Source organism: Gigantopelta aegis, chromosome 12 (assembly GCF_016097555.1).
Source record: "Gigantopelta aegis isolate Gae_Host chromosome 12, Gae_host_genome, whole genome shotgun sequence".
Classification (NCBI taxonomy): domain Eukaryota; kingdom Metazoa; phylum Mollusca; class Gastropoda; order Neomphalida; family Peltospiridae; genus Gigantopelta; species Gigantopelta aegis.
Genome location: NC_054710.1, coordinates 17,869,036 through 17,889,523, shown reverse-complemented (window position 1 = coordinate 17,889,523; position 20,488 = coordinate 17,869,036). Strand labels below are relative to the sequence as shown.

At 35.8% G+C, this 20,488-nt stretch overlaps 1 protein-coding gene across 8 annotated transcripts in view; it reads right to left on the bottom strand.

Moving 5' to 3' along the window:
• Nucleotides 1-20,488, bottom strand: part of LOC121385766 (fasciclin-2-like) — a 131,576-nt gene that overhangs the window by 21,850 nt on the left and 89,238 nt on the right. For 4 of the 8 annotated variants that reach the window (XM_041516542.1, XM_041516543.1, XM_041516544.1 and 1 more), the window contains one exon: nucleotides 9,954-10,492. The exons of the other annotated variants lie outside the window; for them this stretch is intronic. In XM_041516542.1, coding sequence (XP_041372476.1) covers nucleotides 10,392-10,492 — 101 coding nt within the window. In that variant the 3' untranslated portion in view covers nucleotides 9,954-10,391. Of the gene's footprint in view, nucleotides 1-9,953; nucleotides 10,493-20,488 lie in introns of those variants that run through there. 8 annotated transcript variants of the gene reach the window in all.

Genomic DNA, 20,488 nt, shown 5'->3' with positions numbered 1-20,488 from the left:
AAGGCCCACTTGTGATCAATGTTTCCACACACAGAAAAATTTGCTTTTCAGGGGCTGAAACTAGGGCCCGTCCGTTTAAGGCCCGCTTGTGATCAATGTTTCCACACACAGAAAAATGTGCTTTTTCATATCTGTGTTTTCACCAGCAAATTGCTATATAAAATGTGACATCGACATAGGGTACCTACAGGTCATAGTAAAAACTTCATGTTATGACATCACCAAACTGAAAAACTCACGGGAACTGAAAGCCTGTGCATGGAATCGAGTATATGGACAAAACAAAAGAAAGTTGGTTTTGTTTACCACCACCACTAGAGCACACTGAAATATACGGAAAAGGTACGGAGTACATGCACTGTACTGATAAAAACGCCTGCAGAAACATGCAAGGTTTTCATCATTAAACAAGACCAGTAAGTTTTAATCAGTACCGTACTAAATCCAGAATTCTACAATAACATGTAGAGTTTTCATCTCCAATGAATATTATTCAATACATGACAAAAGACAAAACACATTTACGAATAAAATGTTTTTTTTGTGTTTTTTTATTTATTTGAACTGAACGCTAATGAAAATACACGAACATGAAAATGTTTAATTTGCAACAGATGACTAAGCTCCGACTATTACATCACAATACACTCAACGCACACTGTCAACAGAGTTCGACCTATCTACACATAATATCATAAGGCAAAAATTGTATTATGACAGTGACAATGGGTAAATACAGGTAAACCAATTACTACTCTGCTTAGTGTGTTCATAGTACCTAACTTCAAAACGACTGCAGAAATTATCTTACAAAAACAATTTAAAAAAAAGGGGACATGCAGAGATGCATTAAACAAGTGGAGTAGCACTTTCAAGATTAGATTATCAAATAATAAAAAAAACCCAGAAACATAAACTAGCAGTCAAAAGGATGACAAAGAAGTAATGCGTTATAGCATTAGTTTGTGATTTTGTTAAAAAATCAAAACTAGAAAATATTTTCTAATTTTCTAATTTTTGAAAAATGAATTTCAGTTCTACTTTTAAAGAAATAATTTCCAATTCTATTATTTAAAAAAAGAATTTCAATTCCACTTTCAAAAAAGAATCAACATTCCTCATTTTTGTAATGAATTATAATTTAATTTGATAAAGGGAAATTTTAATTAAGTTTTAAGACAGGAGTTTCTCAGAATATTTAAATTAATAAAAAATATTCAACAAAATTATTTAGAATACTTCTACAATTAGTTACAATGGAGAATTCAAGCTTGAAATTGTAAGGAAGATTAAATTAGAAAATTTAACGAGGTTCCAAATAACATTTACATTATTGTTGTTGGATCCACAATTAATATAACTTTCAGTTGTTACAAATTATGACAAATAATTACCAGGTATCTATCTCACTTTCCATCTTTTGCTAAACATTAAAAACTAATGTACAAAAGTTTCTAATATAGACCAAACTTCTCATATACAAATAAATAAATTTTGATATCTTAGAGAAGACAATTTCAGATCTTTCTCTCACTGTATACATGTATTTCAATTAGAAAATATAAAAAAACAAACATGAAAGAGAAAATTCAATAAAAAGAGGTGGATTTCAAATTATTTTTAAAACTATCAGCAAAGTTGATTCTTAAAAATAAACATTATGCATTATTTGTCAACAAAATGTGCATACATTATAATTCTTTAGTAGATGAGGTTTGCAAAATTCAGTGTTTAATTAATTTATTCTAAATCTAAACAAAAATATGATGCAACCAAACACTTTATACAAATAGGCCATCGTAAAAACAAAACAAAAAAGAGAAGAGAAATTATTTATCATTTCACTTTAGCTAGAGTTTTCCAGTTTCATTTACACATCATTACAGTAAATAATGTTACCAAGCATACGGTTATATCTGCATACACACAGCACGTCCACACAACTAGCCAATACTCTACACAATTATACTACTTAGCACTTTGTTATTACTACACATACTGTACGTCATGTACTCCACCACACATGACACACCATGGCATACCAGGTAGTAGGTACATTAATATACGATATCTCAGTATGCCATACCAGAGGTCTTGCAGTGTACTATACTAGATACCAATATATTATACCCAACATACTGCATGGTATACCAGTGTACAATACCCGACATACACATGTATTGTATGGTATACCATATCCAATATATATTTATAGTATACAGGCATATTATACCAAACATACTGCCTGACATATTGTATACTGGTGTGCTATATCTAACATATTGTATGGTATATTGTAAAATGGTGTACTATACCTAACACATTGTATGGTATATTGTAAACTGGTGTACAATACCTGGTACTTTGTAAACTGGTGTACTATACCCAACACATTATATGGTATATTGTAAACTGGTGTACTACACCTAAGATATTATATGATATACTGTATACCAATGTATTACGAGACATACTGCATGCTACACCATGGTATTACATGTAATATATTGTAAGGTGTACCAATGTACTACAGTGGACTTACTGTGTACTTGTATGCACTATTATTTGTACTACACACTATATACTGTACGTCTTTGCTGCCAGAAAGCAAGATAATGTGAGAAAACTTCCACACCTCATCGTCAACAGCATTAGGCAACCCCGACCATGTAGAGAGTAAACTGTCACTCGATATCACCACCTGGATATCACCACCTAGATAATACACCACCTGGATATCACACCACTTGGATATCACACAACCTGGCTTTCAAACTGTCAGCCACCAGTCTGTCCGGTAACAAAGCAGCTATGCCAGACAGCAACAGTTAAACAAATTATATTTATTTCCCCTTATTTTAATTCACAAAACTGCTTAATTTCCCGGCATCTTGTATAACAATGCACACATTTAAACTGATTGTAACTGCTACTAAGATCATCATTCATTATATATCTATTACATGTATCTCCCCCCCCCCCCCCCCCCCCCCTCTTTCCCCCAATGAGATTATCGTGTGACAGTTTCAACTACACATGCAGATCAATCAACTCACAGAGACAAAATATGTGTGTGACCTACGACCTATGAATACCTTGATTGCAACGTTGCATAGTTGGGACATGAAGACTGAGTGGTATAAATTTGTACTACCACAGAATAAAGCATAAAGAGTTCTCACTATTATCTCTGGTCAGTGATTAGGCCACAGAAACCAATGGTTTTGGGATTAAATAATAATAATAATTAATAAAATGCTTTAAGCTTTGTTTCTAATGTAGCTGAAATATTTCTTTTCTTTTTTAACACTTGAGTTCATTTTAATTATGTATGATAATACTTCCAATTATCAATGATGAAAAAAAGAAGTTAAAGTTTGTTTTGTTTATCGACACCACTAGAGCATGTTGATTATTAATTATCAGCGATGAAATACAAAATATGAATATCATAAATACAAAACAAAATAATTTTTGATGGTTTTTGGTATATTTCGTAATCCTGAAGGTTTTTTTTATCAAGAAAAACATTTATTAATTATTATACTTTTTTTTTTTTTTTATATATATCTTAAAGATGATTGCCAACTTTAAAAGAAAAGTATTTTACAAAATATCTTAGAAAGTTAACTAAAACATTTAGAAAATTCACTAAAAAAATCTTACAGTTGTCTAAAAATCTTCTCTCTTTTTTTTTTTTTACTGGGGAACAGGGTGCCAAATGCTATTTGAGAGTGTAAACAAATTTCACAATCATCATCAGCTAATTCCTGTTCTTAGGAAGATCCCTGAAGGAGATTAAGTACAAAGTATTGCATATGAAATCCACCAAGTACTATCCAGGGGCATGTAACAATTGTACAACAAATTATTATGGAGCTAAAATACAAAATACAAACATCACAAAAATAAAATCCACACTAATCGATCTAAATTTGAGCCATCTAGTTTTGTCATCAAAATCAGACGTTGAGTATTTCACGAGGTTAATATACAAAGCGTTGCCACAGAAAAAGCCCAACCAATGGAATCAGCAGTGTTGTCATAGTAACACAATATCCCTGATTGATGATTGCAAAAAGATCCAAGACAAAAACCTCCAAAGGTACATTCCAAACTATTTGTGCTGTTATCATGGAATATGATCTCCCTTACCAAAACTTATCTCCCTTCCTAAATGGAACTTATCTCCCTTAGACCACACAAAACATAACCTTCCCGTAACACTGTATCCATGCAAGAAATTGAGTTTAAAAACAAATTCCCATGTTAGATAATTTCAAATATTATGTCTTCTTAGAGTTATTTCAACCAATATTTTTTCGTAAATGTCTTGGGTGAATGGCTGAGGTTACAATACACAAACCAACACATCCAAAATATTTTTTTAAAGTAGACACTCATTAATCATATAAATTTTCAATATTTGATTTATGGCTAATCTAATCTATTCTAATTTACTAGCTGCTGTTGCGTCATTTTCAAACTACTTTTTTTAATTCTACATTATAAAATGAGACAGTTTGCAATGAAAAGAAAAAAGTAAAGTAAGTATTAATGCACCAATATGACAAAATGTGTACTTTACCTATAAAACAATGAAACAAGTGTTTAGTGAAAATTTTAATTAAACACTGACCACATTTTTTTTTTTTTTTTTTTTTTTTTTAAATAACACAGTAGTAACCATACATTATCTCCAAAGAAAATGATCAATTAACTTTATGAAAACGAAGTTTGAAGTAGATTAATTTTTCCACTACACGTGCATACAATTTACTGTTGATACAATTCAGCTTTAATACAGTACACACTATTGTAAATTTTCTAGATCAGAACCGGAACATGATAATCTTCGAAGACTAACATTTACAAATTAATATATGCATCAAAATTAAATTAACTGCCAAAATATGTCATTTAAATATTTGTAAAAAATTTACGAACAAAATATTTCTTTTACATTAACTAATAAAAATACTAAATTTCAATAAATTTCAGAAAATGTCAAACAACAATGATTTACATGTAAGCATATCCTAACTGAAAAATGTCCCATGCTATTTTTTTTTTTTTTTAAATGATGGAAAATGGAAGGGAGATAACTTACTTAGTTCTTCAAGATTTATTGCCCTTACTGTAATAACTTACTAATTAGTAACTGGTAAAGTAACTTATAACAAAACAGAGTGAGTACATTTGTGCCACATCAATGGGTATATTCTTACAAGAACCTCCAAAAACATTGTTAATGTAAATGCAAACATTTTATTCAATCATCTGAATTTACTAAACACTAATGAGTAACATTTGTGGAATGTAGCCAATATATACATCACAGTTATTTTCAAGCACAACAACAAAAAAGGGAATTGTAAATCATAATCCTGTGAACTACCATATAACCCAATCTTATGTTCTCGGCGAAGCTTTACTCTACTACATAACCCAACCTTATGATCTCGATGAAGTTTAACTACCATATAACCCAATCTTATGTTCTCGGCGAAGTTTTACTCTACTACATAACCCAACCTTATGATGTCAGTGAAGTTTTACTCTACCATATAACCCAATCTTATGATCTCGGCGAATTTTACTCTACTACATAACCCAATCTTATGATGTCAGTGATGTTTTACTCTACCATATAACCCAATCTTATGATGTTGGTAAGTTTTACTCTACCATATAACCCAACCGTATGATGTCGGTAAGTTTTACTCTACCATATAAGCCAATCTTATGAACTTGGCGAAGTTTTACTAACATTTTTACCAACCAAGTTTAATTCATGGAATAAATTAGTACTCAACAATCTTCAAAGCTATTCCAGAAATGTTGACATTTTTGGGTAAATACCTGAATAAAACACTCTTTCTGTTATTATGTTTTATTATTACTTCATGAAAATTAATTATTTTTAATTATTTAGTATGTGTGTGTGTGTGTGTGTTTTGAAGTCTTTCATGTAGCCAGATTGTACTATTATTTCAAAGTAATAGCCCACCTCTCTAGAGGAGACTTCCTGCAATCATTTCACTGTCCACCATGAAACCCATTCCTGATACCATTCACTGATTGGGAGTCACCGAATCATTAATTATCAAAATTAAAATAAACAAAAAATACACAGTTCACAACACAAATACGAACACAACACCTATAAACACACACTGTTTGATGTGAAGACAAACTTATACATATCAGCCTTAAAACCAGATGTAGTACTTATACATGTCAGTCAATACTCTTGCCTTAAAACCATAGTACTAATACACTGCCTTAAAAACAGACACAGTACTTATACATGTCAGCCAATACTCTGCCCTAAAACCAGACACAGGCCAACATCCAATATATTACAATTTACAAATCAACACAAACACATTCAGATGAACTAATTAAATGTCAAAGGTGGACTGGGCCATGGGCCCCCGACAGGAATAGAACCAAGGGCCCACAAAGAACCAGTGATCCCTAACAGGTATCAGGTCGACAGGTAAAGTCAGTAAAGAAAAAATGACCAGTTAAGAGATCAGAGAATGTAATACATGTAAATTGTAAGTCACTTGCCACAAAGGACAAGGAAAGGTCCAATCCACCTATGTGCAACATCTAATATATCATGTGCCGACAGTAAATAGCGATGAACTCAACTGATGAAATTAAATGATGTGACATTAATAATACTGTTTTTACAAAAGACAATGAAAAAAAAAAAAGGGAATTCAAAAAGAGAAAGAGAGCGAGAGAGAAATGTAACAAAAATGGGACAATATAAACCAAAATATAACAAGACAAATGGTGCCAAAATGTTTCTCCTAAAAAATCCTGTCACAACACTTGTTAATCAAATGAAGAAAAAAACTATAAAAAAAAGAATTAATTTCTTCTAACTTGATTATAGCTCAATTTGAATAAATTTACATAAACATAACATGTAATATAAAAGCCAAATATTAAATTATTAAACTGAGATAATTACATACATAATGACTAAAAAAGTAGTCTCACAGTTTTTGCCTACTACAAGAAGCATTTTGTGCACATTATCATGAGAAACTAAAATGAGAAACATTATTTAAACCATTATTTAACACTACGCTAACTTTGATCTATGCCTTATGAACTGTAAGCCTGTAGCATTTAATATTCGTAACATATAAACTGCAACACAACTTAAAAAACACATAAAGTTAGTTGTTTTTTTCCAATATCAAACACATTTACAAGCAATAGAAACTCAATAAACATCAATAAAAATATTTCTTTTTAAAAAATCTATCAAAAAAATAAAAGTAACCAAAAAAGCTCTTGCTATGCATACCTGACAGAAAAAGGGGGGAGGGGAGAAGAGATTTTTCTTTCTAATTATGCTAATAGTTTTTCTCACAAACATACATGTAGTTATTACTGAAGCATAAAATGAAATATTCAATTCACATGGTAATCAATGTATGCCATTTAATAGTAAAATGTATTTATCACACAGCCGTCTTTTGTTTTTGTTATCTAACCATACGAAATAGAGATATAAAAGTAATTTCACGTGTACAAACCACATATATTAGCTGTGAAATGCCTCGACAAGTTTCACAAATCCCTACTGCATACATGAAGCAACAGAGCAGTCTATATAGCAAACACCCAATCTTGCTGTCTAAATACAAAAGCAGGTGTGCCACAGGTTTCAGTACTTAGACCATTACTGTTTTTAGTAATTATTTATTATGAGGTTTGTAAAATCCTTGCGAGTTCTACAACAAAGTTTATTAGAAGGTAAAACAATTTCAGACAGTGGAAGTCTTCATACATCTATAAAACACTATAGTGTTGTCAATTTAATTGAAATGCCACACAGTCCTGTTGTGGTATGTTGTCCCAGAGCTTCACTTGAGATCATTTGAACATGTGGTAGTACTTCATTTTACAGCACCATATATAGTGAAATCTCTTAAATCTGGACCCTTTGTAAACCGGAATTCTTCCAAAACCGGAATTCTTCCAAAACCGGACATTTTTCAGTCCATTTTAAAAAAATCAGTACAGAAAATAACCTCTCTAAACCAGATCCCTCTTAAAATTGGACAGTTTACTTGGTCTCAAGGGTGTCCGGTTTACAGGGGTTTTACTGTACTTTGAATCATGTAATGCCTTATATTGGACAATTCTGAACATCAGGGAAATGAAGCCTTATTTTAGACATGCATTTTTGGTTAACACAAACCTTTATGTATGCATATATATAGTAAAATTATAATAAGAATTTATAGTCAAAACATTATCTTCATGAATTTAAAAAAAGAAAGAAAAAAAAGGTCAAATTCTTGTTTTAAAAGATTTGGAAATTCTCAAAATGATGCTAAGTTGCCAAAACCAGTACCATGATAGTGACATATGACAACATCCAGTTATGTGATAAATACACTCCACTTCTCACACATAAATTACAACGGTTTATTAAGGCCGATTCAAGCTACCAGTATTATAAAGTGGTACACATCATTCCATACACACAGGTACCTGCTAACTTCCAATGATAAATATCAACAGCATGAATGCAAAGAAAAACATTATTATGGCATAAGCATGGCATAAATAAAAGTTTGTTTTGTTTAACAACACCACTAGATCACATTGATTTACTAATCATTTGCTATTGGATGTCAAAAATTTGGTAATTTGACATATAGTCTTAGAGGGAAAACCAGCTACTTTTTTCAATTAGTAGCATCCCACAGACAGGATAGCACATACCAGGGCCTTTGATATACCAGTCTTGATGCATTTGCTGGAACCAGAAATAGGCCAATGGACCCAATAAAGAGGATCAATCCTAAACCACCCGCGCATCAAGCGAGTGCTCTACCACTGGGCTACGTCTCACCCTCGTTGTCTTTTCAAATTATTTAATAATAGATTTTATTACTTTTCAATGTTTAAAAAAATCTGAATGGGTGTTATGTTTTCACCCCCACCCCCAAACCTGATTTCCTGATCATGACCAAGTCATGGGCAGATAGACTGACTAGAATAAAACTATAAGGGGTCTTATTTTGTGGATGACAGTGGTTTCTTGGTACTGTGTACATGCTTAATTTCAAACACGTTTTTGTTTACAAGCCAATCAAAAACAATTATACTTGCAAACCTTTAATTATTACATGCTTGTAGAACGTTAATTGCTCTTCAAATTTCACCAACATTTTATTATGTAATTTTCAGTTAGCAGGTACTGTATCCCTGGAACCCAATCGATGTTGTGTGATGTCTGTGGTCGTGTGTCACAACCATTAACATTAAAAACACTAAGAGAAACCAGCCACATACATGGATATACATTACAATCATTTCAATGTCCGACCAAAACATCACAATTTCCTGAAACATGCAGACACACAGAGATGTAATGTTTAAAGACTTTTACTTGCAACAACTTCTCAATGCCTTGTTAACTCAAGATGTTCCAATAAATATTCCGACATATTACATAATTACTTCATACTCTTAAATGGTTTTAACTATTTTCATCCACCTATTGATGCTTTCTTGCTATGGATTACTGTCAAGAAAAATCCTTTCTTTCAAACTCTGCCGTTTTTTAAATTTTTAATTCAGCCTTTTATTGCCAAAAAAGGGGATTAGTTTTTAAATAAACAATTTTCTGATTATAATACAAGTTCAAAAAGGACATCTTGTTTTAATTATGGGAACATCCATTGACAAAATTCCGATCTTTGAAAATCCTGAACAAATATTCTTTCCCCGAACAATAACGAGGATGTCTGCATACCACATCCACAACACTTGTTAATTTAAAAAAAAACTATCATAAAAACATGATCCACAAAACTGTAAAATTGAAAGAAAACAAAAAAAGTTTTTTTTCAGTATTCTTCAAGTCAATGAATACAAATAAATTTCACCTGATTGCAAAGTAATATATAAAATCAAACATGATGTAAGGAAAACTGTGAAAAATAAATAACACAACTGTGTTTCAGTCAAAAAAAAAAAAAAAAAAAAAAAATGAGTGCAAAGTTATATTATGTTAAAAAACAATTTATCACTGTGTTCAATGGAAAGTATCACTGGATCCTTCTAATTAATAAATGAATGAATTTGTTTTTCCAGTTCTTAAAAACAATAATTTAATAAACTGCACAAAATATTATTGTTGTTATGAATTGACCAATCAATCAGTTGTTATGTATTGACCAATCAAATTGCTGTTTATTTATTGACCAATCAAATTGCTGGAATGGTATTCATCAGGACTGATGGCTTGGTGTTTTTGTCCCATCATGCTTAGAGCTGTACAACCAAGATGTCATTACACATACGAAGAACATTCTTCAGAAAGGAGGTAGATCTAGCGGGGTCAAAGGTCACCAGTGGAGGGCGTTCAAGCATGCTGACAGAGCGAGGGATGTCATGGCGACTAGACTGACGTAGACTGAAGCAGATCCCCCATCCCCTACTTCGCCAACTGAAAAGAGGCAAAAAAAAAAAAAAAAAAGGTAGTGAGTTGCGGAAATTTGCTGGCGAGTAGAAAAACGTGCAAGGTGACAAATCACAAACAGCGTAACAAAGCATGGTACAAAATAGAACCAAAGTTCTATTAATTAGATACATTTTTAAAAAGTGGATTTCTTTCCAATTTATTTAATAATAAATTTCATTACTTGTTTTTAATTTTCCTAATCTAAATGGGTGTTATTTTTCTAAAAAACCCCAACAAGCCGTCCCCTCCCCCCATCCCACTGATTTCACTTTGTTGTATTAATTTTAAATTTTAAATTTGTTTACTGTGATCAAATCCCAAATTATTAGTTAGATAATAAATAAAAATATGAAAAATCCCCACCCTCGATGTCCCGTCATTTCTATAAATAGCTGGAACATTTGCAAATAGGACAAGCCCCTTGCCAGACCCCTATTTCTTTTTTTAATCAACTTCTGACTAAAATTCCAAAATACATTTTTACTAAACTTTACTTCAAAAGTTCAGAGAAATACTTACTGATATAGAAAAACAATTTACTAAAAGAAGGAAAAGGAATATTAAACAAGTTTACATATTGTAATTTAAATTGAGTTGTTTGCTTTGAACGCTCAATGTGAAAGGATCAATGTGGTGAAGCATAATAATGAGTGATATAATGACTCTAAAATGATATGGATGATTACGAAAATTAAATGATCATGATGATGATGATGTTTGAATAATGATGATAATGGACATATAAAGCACATATACAAGAGCTTGAAACATAATGCACGTGTCAACATGCCCTAAACACCCGCAGTTTTGTTAGGGACCATATGAAAACTCAATCGATACCAAGAACAAACTGTAAATTTACTTAAACTTACAAGAATAGTTTTGTTTCTCTGGCGCTCACACAAACTACTTACCCATTGTTCATTAACACATTGAATTTAGGACATCAAATGAATAGATGAAATAGGTTATACAAAACTAAATAGGCTACATAATCCATTAACAACACTTTGAGTTGTTAAAGGCCTTATAATAAACTCCTGTTTCCCGAGATTTAATTAGAGTTCATAAAAACAGGAACTAATGCTTGTAATGCATACATATTCTCAATGATTGATATTTACCAAGTCTAGAAAATGGCTAACACAAGTACAATATTACTTTTAGAAAACAGTGGTCATAAAGCTTTCAATGGTCTTAGAATGAAGTTCACGAAACCCCCCCCCCCCCCCCCAAAACCCCCACAAAAACCCCCAAACAAACCCAACTTAAAGTAACTGATATCAAATTAGACAAAATGAGGTTAGATTTAACAACTCATTCCTTTTTATCTTAAATCCATGATTTAGTATTTTGGGCAGTTTTAAGATGGTCCCTTAAATGAAACTTATAGCATACTTATCTCAGTAAAGTTTATTAAAAGTGAAATATTTGTAAAGCCGAACAGAACTTTGAAGATGTTAATTGCTACAGATTATCGTACAGACTATGTCATCTAAATAAGTTACCTCCTGCAGTAGAGAACTCGATTGTCTCCCCTTACACCACCCAAACATTCAGCTTATATTTCATATGTGACTTTCAGTTTGGCAAATATATTCTACAGTAAGCTTCTCAAAAGCTTATTTGAAATTGAGTATGCTCAACGAGTCTTTGGTTTGCTGTATTTCATTTTGAAGACAAAACTGAATTCAGCTGAATACAACCTAAAATCATGAACATTGTTTATCCAGCTTAGACCCTTGCCCAATCCTCACCTCACTCACTTTACCCCACAATTACCCCTCCCACCATCCAGCTTAGACCCTGCCCAATCCTCACCTCACTCACTCTACCTCACAATTACCCCTCCCGCCATCCAGCTTAGACCCTGCCAAATCCTCACCTCACTCACTCTACCCCACAATCACACCTCCCACCATCCAGCTTAGACCCTGCCCATTCCTCACCTCACTCACTCTATCCAACAATTACCCCTCCTACCATCCAGCTTAGACCCTGCCCAATCCTCACCTCACTCACTCAACCCCACAATTACACCTCCCACACTAATCTTCCAACCGTGCCCATTTATTTACCCCAATCTTCCTACCCAGGGTTTGAAATAGAAAGCATAATATGGTCTGGTGTTATTATTTTTTTAAGATAGCAGGCCGAAAAAGGTATGTCCTGCTACATAGTGTGAAACATTAGGACCTCTTAGATGTATTTTAGAGCATCATGAAATTAAAATATAACAGAATTACCTGCTAAATAGCAGATGAGATAATCATTCAAATATATCTCTTGAAATAAGGCCTGCAATGTTTTGGTGGTTTCAGCAAGTGAATTTCTATTTCACCTCTTAGATGTTTAAAAATGGACAGCTTTTTGCTTATCACAGGCTGCTATTTCAAGCCCTGCTACCCCCCCCCCCCCCCCCATTACTTCTATTCTCTAATTATTCTTATTCCACTACTCACCTCACCCCTCCTACTTCCTTATTCCACTACTCACCTCTCCCCTTCCTTATTCCACTACTCACCTCCCCCTCATACCTTCCTTATTCCACCTACCTTCCTTATTCCACTACTCACCTCACCCCTTCCTTATTCCACTACTCACCTCACCCCTCCTACCTTCCTTATTCCACTACTCACCTCACCCCTCCTACCTTCCTTATTCCACTGCTCACCCCACCCCTCCTACCTTCCTTATTCCACTACTCACCTCACCCCTCCTACCCTACACCTCCTACATTACTTCTCCTGTTCTAATCTTCCTTACCACTACCACCTCATCCCTCCTACCTTCCTTATTCCACTACTCACATCACCTCTCCTACCCTACTCCTCCTAGCTCACCTTACTCCACCCAGCTCACCCTACCCCTCCAGCTCACCCTACCCTTCCTAGCTCACCCTACTCCACCCAGCTCACCCTACCCCTCCAGCTCACCCTACCCCTCCAGCTCACCCTACCCCTCCAGCTCACCCTACCCTTCCTAGCTCACCCTACTCCACCCAGCTCACCCTACTCTATGCTTCTCAACTTACTCCCCGTAGCTCACCCTACTCTATGCTTCTCAACTTACTCCTCGTAGCTCACCCTACTCTATGCTTCTCAACTTACTCCCCGTAGCTCACCATACTCCTCGTAGCTCACCCTACTCTATGCTTCTCAACTTACTCCCCATAGCTCACCATACTCCTCGTAGCTCACCCTACTCTATGCTTCTCAACTTACTCCTTGTAGCTCACCCTACTCTATGCTTCTCAACTTACTCCCTGTAACTCACCCTACTCTATGCTTCTCAACTTACTCCCCGTAGCTCACCCTACTCTATGCTTCTCAACTTACTCCCTGTAGCTCACCATACTCCTCGTAGCTCACCCTACTCTATGCTTCTCAACTTACTCCTCGTAGCTCACCCTACTCTATGCTTCTCAACTTACTCCTCGTAACTTACCCTACTCTATGCTTCTCAACTTACTCCCCGTAGCTCACCATACTCCTCGTAGCTCACCCTACTCTATGCTTCTCAACTTACTCCCCATAGCTTACCATACTCCTCGTAGCTCACCCTACTCTATGCTTCTCAACTTACTCCTCGTAGCTCACCCTACTCTATGCTTCTCAACTTACTCCTCGTAGCTCACCCTACTCTATGCTTCTCAACTTACTCCTCGTAGCTCACCCTACTCTATGCTTCTCAACTTACTCCTCGTAACTCACCCTACTCTATGCTTCTCAACTTACTCCCCGTAGCTCACCATACTCCTCGTAGCTCACCCTACTCTATGCTTCTCAACTTACTCCCCATAGCTTACCATACTCCTCGTAGCTCACCCTACTCTATGCTTCTCAACTTACTCCTCGTAGCTCACCCTACTCTATGCTTCTCAACTTACTCCTCGTAGCTCACCCTACTCTATGCTTCTCAACTTACTCCTCGTAGCTCACCCTACTCTATGCTTCTCAACTTACTCCTCGTAGCTCACCCTACTCTATGCTTCTCAACTTAATCCTGGTACTTTATGCAGGTCTGTTATAAATCAGTCATAATTCCAGTTGCCAAGACAACAAAACTGTCTTGTTACATGTATTTCAGCAACACTTGTAACAAACAACATTCTTTCAAGTACTGTATAACTGATATATACATATATATGCAACAAAACGTATTACTGGAAAACAAACAACAACATGCATTTCAAACGTAATTGTTAACTGAAGGAGGGAAAACAAAACCATGCACCAAACAGCCAATCTGAGAGAATTTAGATCTTAACTCTTGCCTTGGGTGTCTCCATCGTAAGATCTGACATAAACCAATATCATATTGTCCAGGTGTACCTTTTTATCATTAACAGTCATTTCAAGCATGTTAAACTGCCGATACATTTTCTGCCACTGTTAAATTGTCTCTGGCTAATAAGGCCTTCTTAATGACTGAATGTACATATCAAATATACTTTCTTGTTTTCAATATCAGTGTTTGTATATTCAATGAGTTTCTGGTAGATATGTAATATACTGATAGAAAGATATACGGGAATGCATGGTATTTGAGACCAAATGTAATTCACTACTGGAGTAGTTAAGTCTGTATAAAATACAGAGATGTATTGTGACACTGCATTTCAGTACTGTGGGGTCAACGTCCAGTAACACAGTTAATTTCCTGATACTTGTGGAAGAGGATTTTGGTTGTAGTCAACATTTGATGTAACTACTTGCGTGTTCCTTTATTTCTATCCATCAGTATATTATGTAATATCAGTAATATAGATTAAATTGGATTTTACCTCACAATAATTTCTTAGTAAAAAATATATACTATGAAGTAAAATGAAGTTATAGCTAGTACAATCATTATGACCAGAAACACCTTGTACAGCCACTGACTTCCTAAACATCAAAATGTATTTAATAGATTATTTTTGTAGTGAAAAGCCTTGTTACGGAAACATTTTACAGTGGCAGTCAATTCAGGAGTGTCTGTATGTCAGCAATGTTTTGATTGGACCAGTGAATAGTATCTGGACGGTATGACAGCAATGTTTTGATTGGACCAGTGAATGGTATCTGGACGGTATGACAGCAATGTTTTGATTGGACCAGTGAATGGTAACTAAACGGTATGACAGCAATGTTTTGATTGGACCAGTGAATGGTATCTGGACGGTATGACAGCAATGTTTTGATTGGACCAGTGAATGGTATCTGGACGGTATGACAGCAATGTTTTGATTGGACCAGTGAATGGTATCTGGACGGTATGACAGCAATGTTTTGATTGGACCAGTGAATGGTATCTACACGGTATGACAGCAATGTTTTGATTGGACCAGTGAATGGTATCTGGACGGTATGACTGCAATGTTTTGATTGGACCAGTGAATGGTATCTGGACGGTATGACTGCAATGTTTTGATTGGACCAGTGAATGGTATCTGGACGGTATGACAGCAATGTTTTGATTGGACCAGTGAATGGTATCTGGACGGTATGACTGCAATGTTTTGATTGGACCAGTGAATGGTATCTACATGGTATGACAGCAATGTTTTGATTGGACCAGTGAATGGTATCTGGACGGTATGACAGCAATGTTTCGATTGGACCAGTGAATGGTATCTGGACGGTATGACAGCAATGTTTCGATTGGACCAGTGAATGGTATCTGGACGGTATGACAGCAATGTTTTGATTGGACCAGTGAATGGTATCTACACGGTATGACAGCAATGTTTTGATTGGACCAGTGAATGGTATCTGGACGGTATGACAGCAATGTTTTGATTGGACCAGTGAACGGTATCTACACGGTATGACAGCAATGTTTTGATTGGACCAGTGAATGGTATCTGGACGGTATGATAGCAATGTTTTGATTGGACCAGTGAACGGTATCTACACGGTATGACAGCAATGTTTTGATTGGACCAGTGAACGGTATCTACACGGTATGACAGCAACGTTTCGATTGGACCAGTGAATGGTATCTACACGGTATGACAGCAATGTTTTGATTGGACCAGTGAATGGTATCTACACGGTATGACAGCAATGTTTTGATTGGACCAGTGAACGGTATCTGGACGGTATGACAGCAATGTTTTGATTGGACCAGTGAACGGTATCTACACGGTATGACAGCAATGTTTTGATTGGACCAGTGAACGGTATCTGGACGGTATGACAGCAATGTTTTGATTGGACCAGTGAACGGTATCTACACGGTATGACAGCAATGTTTTGATTGGACCAGTGAACGGTATCTACACGGTATGACAGCAATGTTTTGATTGGACCAGTGAATGGTATCTACACGGTATGACAGCAATGTTTTGATTGGACCAGTGAACGGTATCTGGACGGTATGACAGCAATGTTTTGATTGGACCAGTGAACGGTATCTACACGGTATGACAGCAATGTTTTGATTGGACCGGTGAACGGTATCTACACGGTATGACAGCAATGTTTTGATTGGACCGGTGAACGGTATCTACACGGTATGACAGCAATGTTTTGATTGGACCGGTGAACGGTATCTACACGGTATGACAGCAATGTTTTGATTGGACCGGTGAACGGTATCTACACGGTATGACAGCAATGTTTTGATTGGACCGGTGAACGGTATCTACACGGTATGACAGCAATGTTTTGATTGGACCAGTGAACGGTATCTACACGGTATGACAGCAATGTTTTGATTGGACCAGTGAACGGTATCTACACGGTATGACAGCAATGTTTTGATTGGACCAGTGATCGGTATCTACACGGTATGACAGCAATGTTTTGATTGGACCAGTGAACGGTATCTACACGGTATGACAGCAATGTTTTGATTGGACCAGTGAACGGTATCTACACGGTATGACAGCAATGTTTTGATTGGACCGGTGAACGGTATCTACACGGTATGACAGCAATGTTTTGATTGGACCGGTGAACGGTATCTACACGGTATGACAGCAATGTTTTGATTGGACCGGTGAACGGTATCTACACGGTATGACAGCAATGTTTTGATTGGACCAGTGAACGGTATCTACACGGTATGACAGCAATGTTTTGATTGGACCAGTGAACGGTATCTACACGGTATGACAGCAATGTTTTGATTGGACCAGTGAACGGTATCTACACGGTATGACAGCAATGTTTTGATTGGACCGGTGAACGGTATCCACACGGTATGACAGCAATGTTTTGATTGGACCGGTGAACGGTATCCACACGGTATGACAGCAATGTTTTGATTGGACCGGTGAACGGTATCTACACGGTATGACAGCAATGTTTTGATTGGACCGGTGAACGGTATCTACACGGTATGACAGCAATGTTTTGATTGGACCGGTGAACGGTATCTACACGGTATGACAGCAATGTTTTGATTGGACCGGTGAACGGTATCTACACGGTATGACAGCAATGTTTTGATTGGACCGGTGAACGGTATCTACACGGTATGACAGCAATGTTTTGATTGGACCGGTGAACGGTATCTACACGGTATGACAGCAATGTTTTGATTGGACCAGTGAACGGTATCTACACGGTATGACAGCAATGTTTTGATTGGACCAGTGAACGGTATCTACACGGTATGACAGCAATGTTTTGATTGGACCAGTGAACGGTATCTACACGGTATGACAGCAATGTTTTGATTGGACCAGTGAACGGTATCTACACGGTATGACAGCAATGTTTTGATTGGACCAGTGAACGGTATCTACACGGTATGACAGCAATGTTTTGATTGGACCGGTGAACGGTATCTACACGGTATGACAGCAATGTTTTGATTGGACCGGTGAACGGTATCTACACGGTATGACAGCAATGTTTTGATTGGACCGGTGAACGGTATCTACACGGTATGACAGCAATGTTTTGATTGGACCAGTGAACGGTATCTACACGGTATGACAGCAATGTTTTGATTGGACCAGTGAACGGTATCTACACGGTATGACACATGACTTGAAATTCACTTTGTGGAGTAAAAAGCAATCTTTGTTTGTAACAGTTTATACATTGTAATCTTAGAAACTAATGCTAGAAACTGAGAAGCGATTTTAAACCAGTAATTTTATGTAAATTTAAACTAATAATTTTCTTCATTGCTTCTTCTTCATTTTGACAATATCCAATTTAAAATAGTTCTAGTGGTTCTAATGTTGACATAGCTGGCCTTTTGAGCCTTCGACACTGGCTTTTGTTAGATCTATCGAGGGAAACAGAGAAATATGTATAAGATCCGACTTCAATCACAGTGACTGGCTGACTGACATGCGAACTAAACCACTGCATCGGTTGCACGTGCAGGATGTAAGGAGTCACAGGAGAAGATAACTCTTCCATGCTCAGCCTGGACACTAAAAATAAAATGCAATTCTTCCATGCTTGGAATGGACATGGTTGGCTGTACACATGGCAAAACATGATACTAAGTAGAACCGGTTAACAAATGATTTAATGATGTAATTTTTATTGGTAGGTCGCTTTATAGAGGTAAAAACTGCACATAAGTACAGAAGGATCTTATTTGTCCTTCATACAAGGTCCCTTTATAGACAATATCAGCTGTAATATCAATGTTTTATTTATTTAAATGCTTTACTATTATAGTAAACTTATTATAGTAAACTTAAATTATGAAGTGTTGACCCGTCTTTATCAGTCAAGGATTTATACAGGATATTTTGCCAGGGTCCCAAGTCTGACGAGATTCAGACAATTAGCACGAGTAGATCATCAATGGGATATGTTTTCAGGCCTCTGAATAATGCACTACACCAGTTAAAGTAATTTATTACAACAGACATAATTATATATATATATATATATATATATATATATATTGAGAATTTTTAGTACAGAAATTGCGAATTTTCAGTGCTATGTTCTTTTGGGAAGGGGCCTATGATCGGACCAACAGAATGTCTGGATAAATCCATTAGAGTTTAGGACTATCTAGTAAGATCCGTGACCAATCCTTGGTGAAATTACGGAAGATGGATTTCTTATCCTATGGGCCAGTAATGGATACTAAAATTATTTTGTTCTATACGTCTCAAATGTTTGGTTAACAGCCAGTATGTGGCATTTCCCCAAATGGCCACTGTTGTCACTTTGGGACCGTCTGTTTACTACCAAGTCAAAAATTCTGTTTTTACCATTCCAAAATCGCATTTACACTAATTCTGTAGTTCTATCAGTACTGATGAAAACAAGCCCCATCTATACCAAATTAATCAGCACAGTTTTATGACAATATTATTTATCAATGCCTCAGCACATGTGAAATACAACTATATGAAGTAGAAAAACATATGGTTAATTCAATGCTAGAACAAGAGAGAAAAAGCTGTTGTCGTAACATACATGTAAGCTACTCCTCCTCACCCTAAAACCCCCCAACAAATCCTTAACACCCCCCCGCCACAAAAACAAAACACAACAAAAAACAGCAAAGGATGTTTAACTTTCATTTTCCTATTAACAGGACGAAACTAAAGTTCACTGAAGATGGTAAAGACACCCACATCTACTCAACGTGATAAAGCCGACAATTTGTCTCATCTCAGGAGAGTGCTACTCAACTTTCCATCCCTCCCCAAATCAATAGTGCTAAAATACCCCCACAACCCCACCCCTAGTGTTAATCAACACTTTCTTTATCCTGCATTATGAACCTTCAGTTGGATTAGCCACTTCATTCAGTCACACATATAAATGGTGAAACAGGCTGCAAATCAGCCAGCCACCTACACCTAGCCAACGTCATTGTACATCTAAGCATTATCACAGCACAACTCAATCAGATGCTACAAACTGTTACAAACTACAACAGTGTGAACACACCTTTAGCAGAGTGAATGACACCAAGTCGCACCTGGCAATAAACACACTCAGTTACTTTCAAGTTTCCAAGATACAAAAAAGAAAAGCAATATTTATGACTCGGCATATTTTA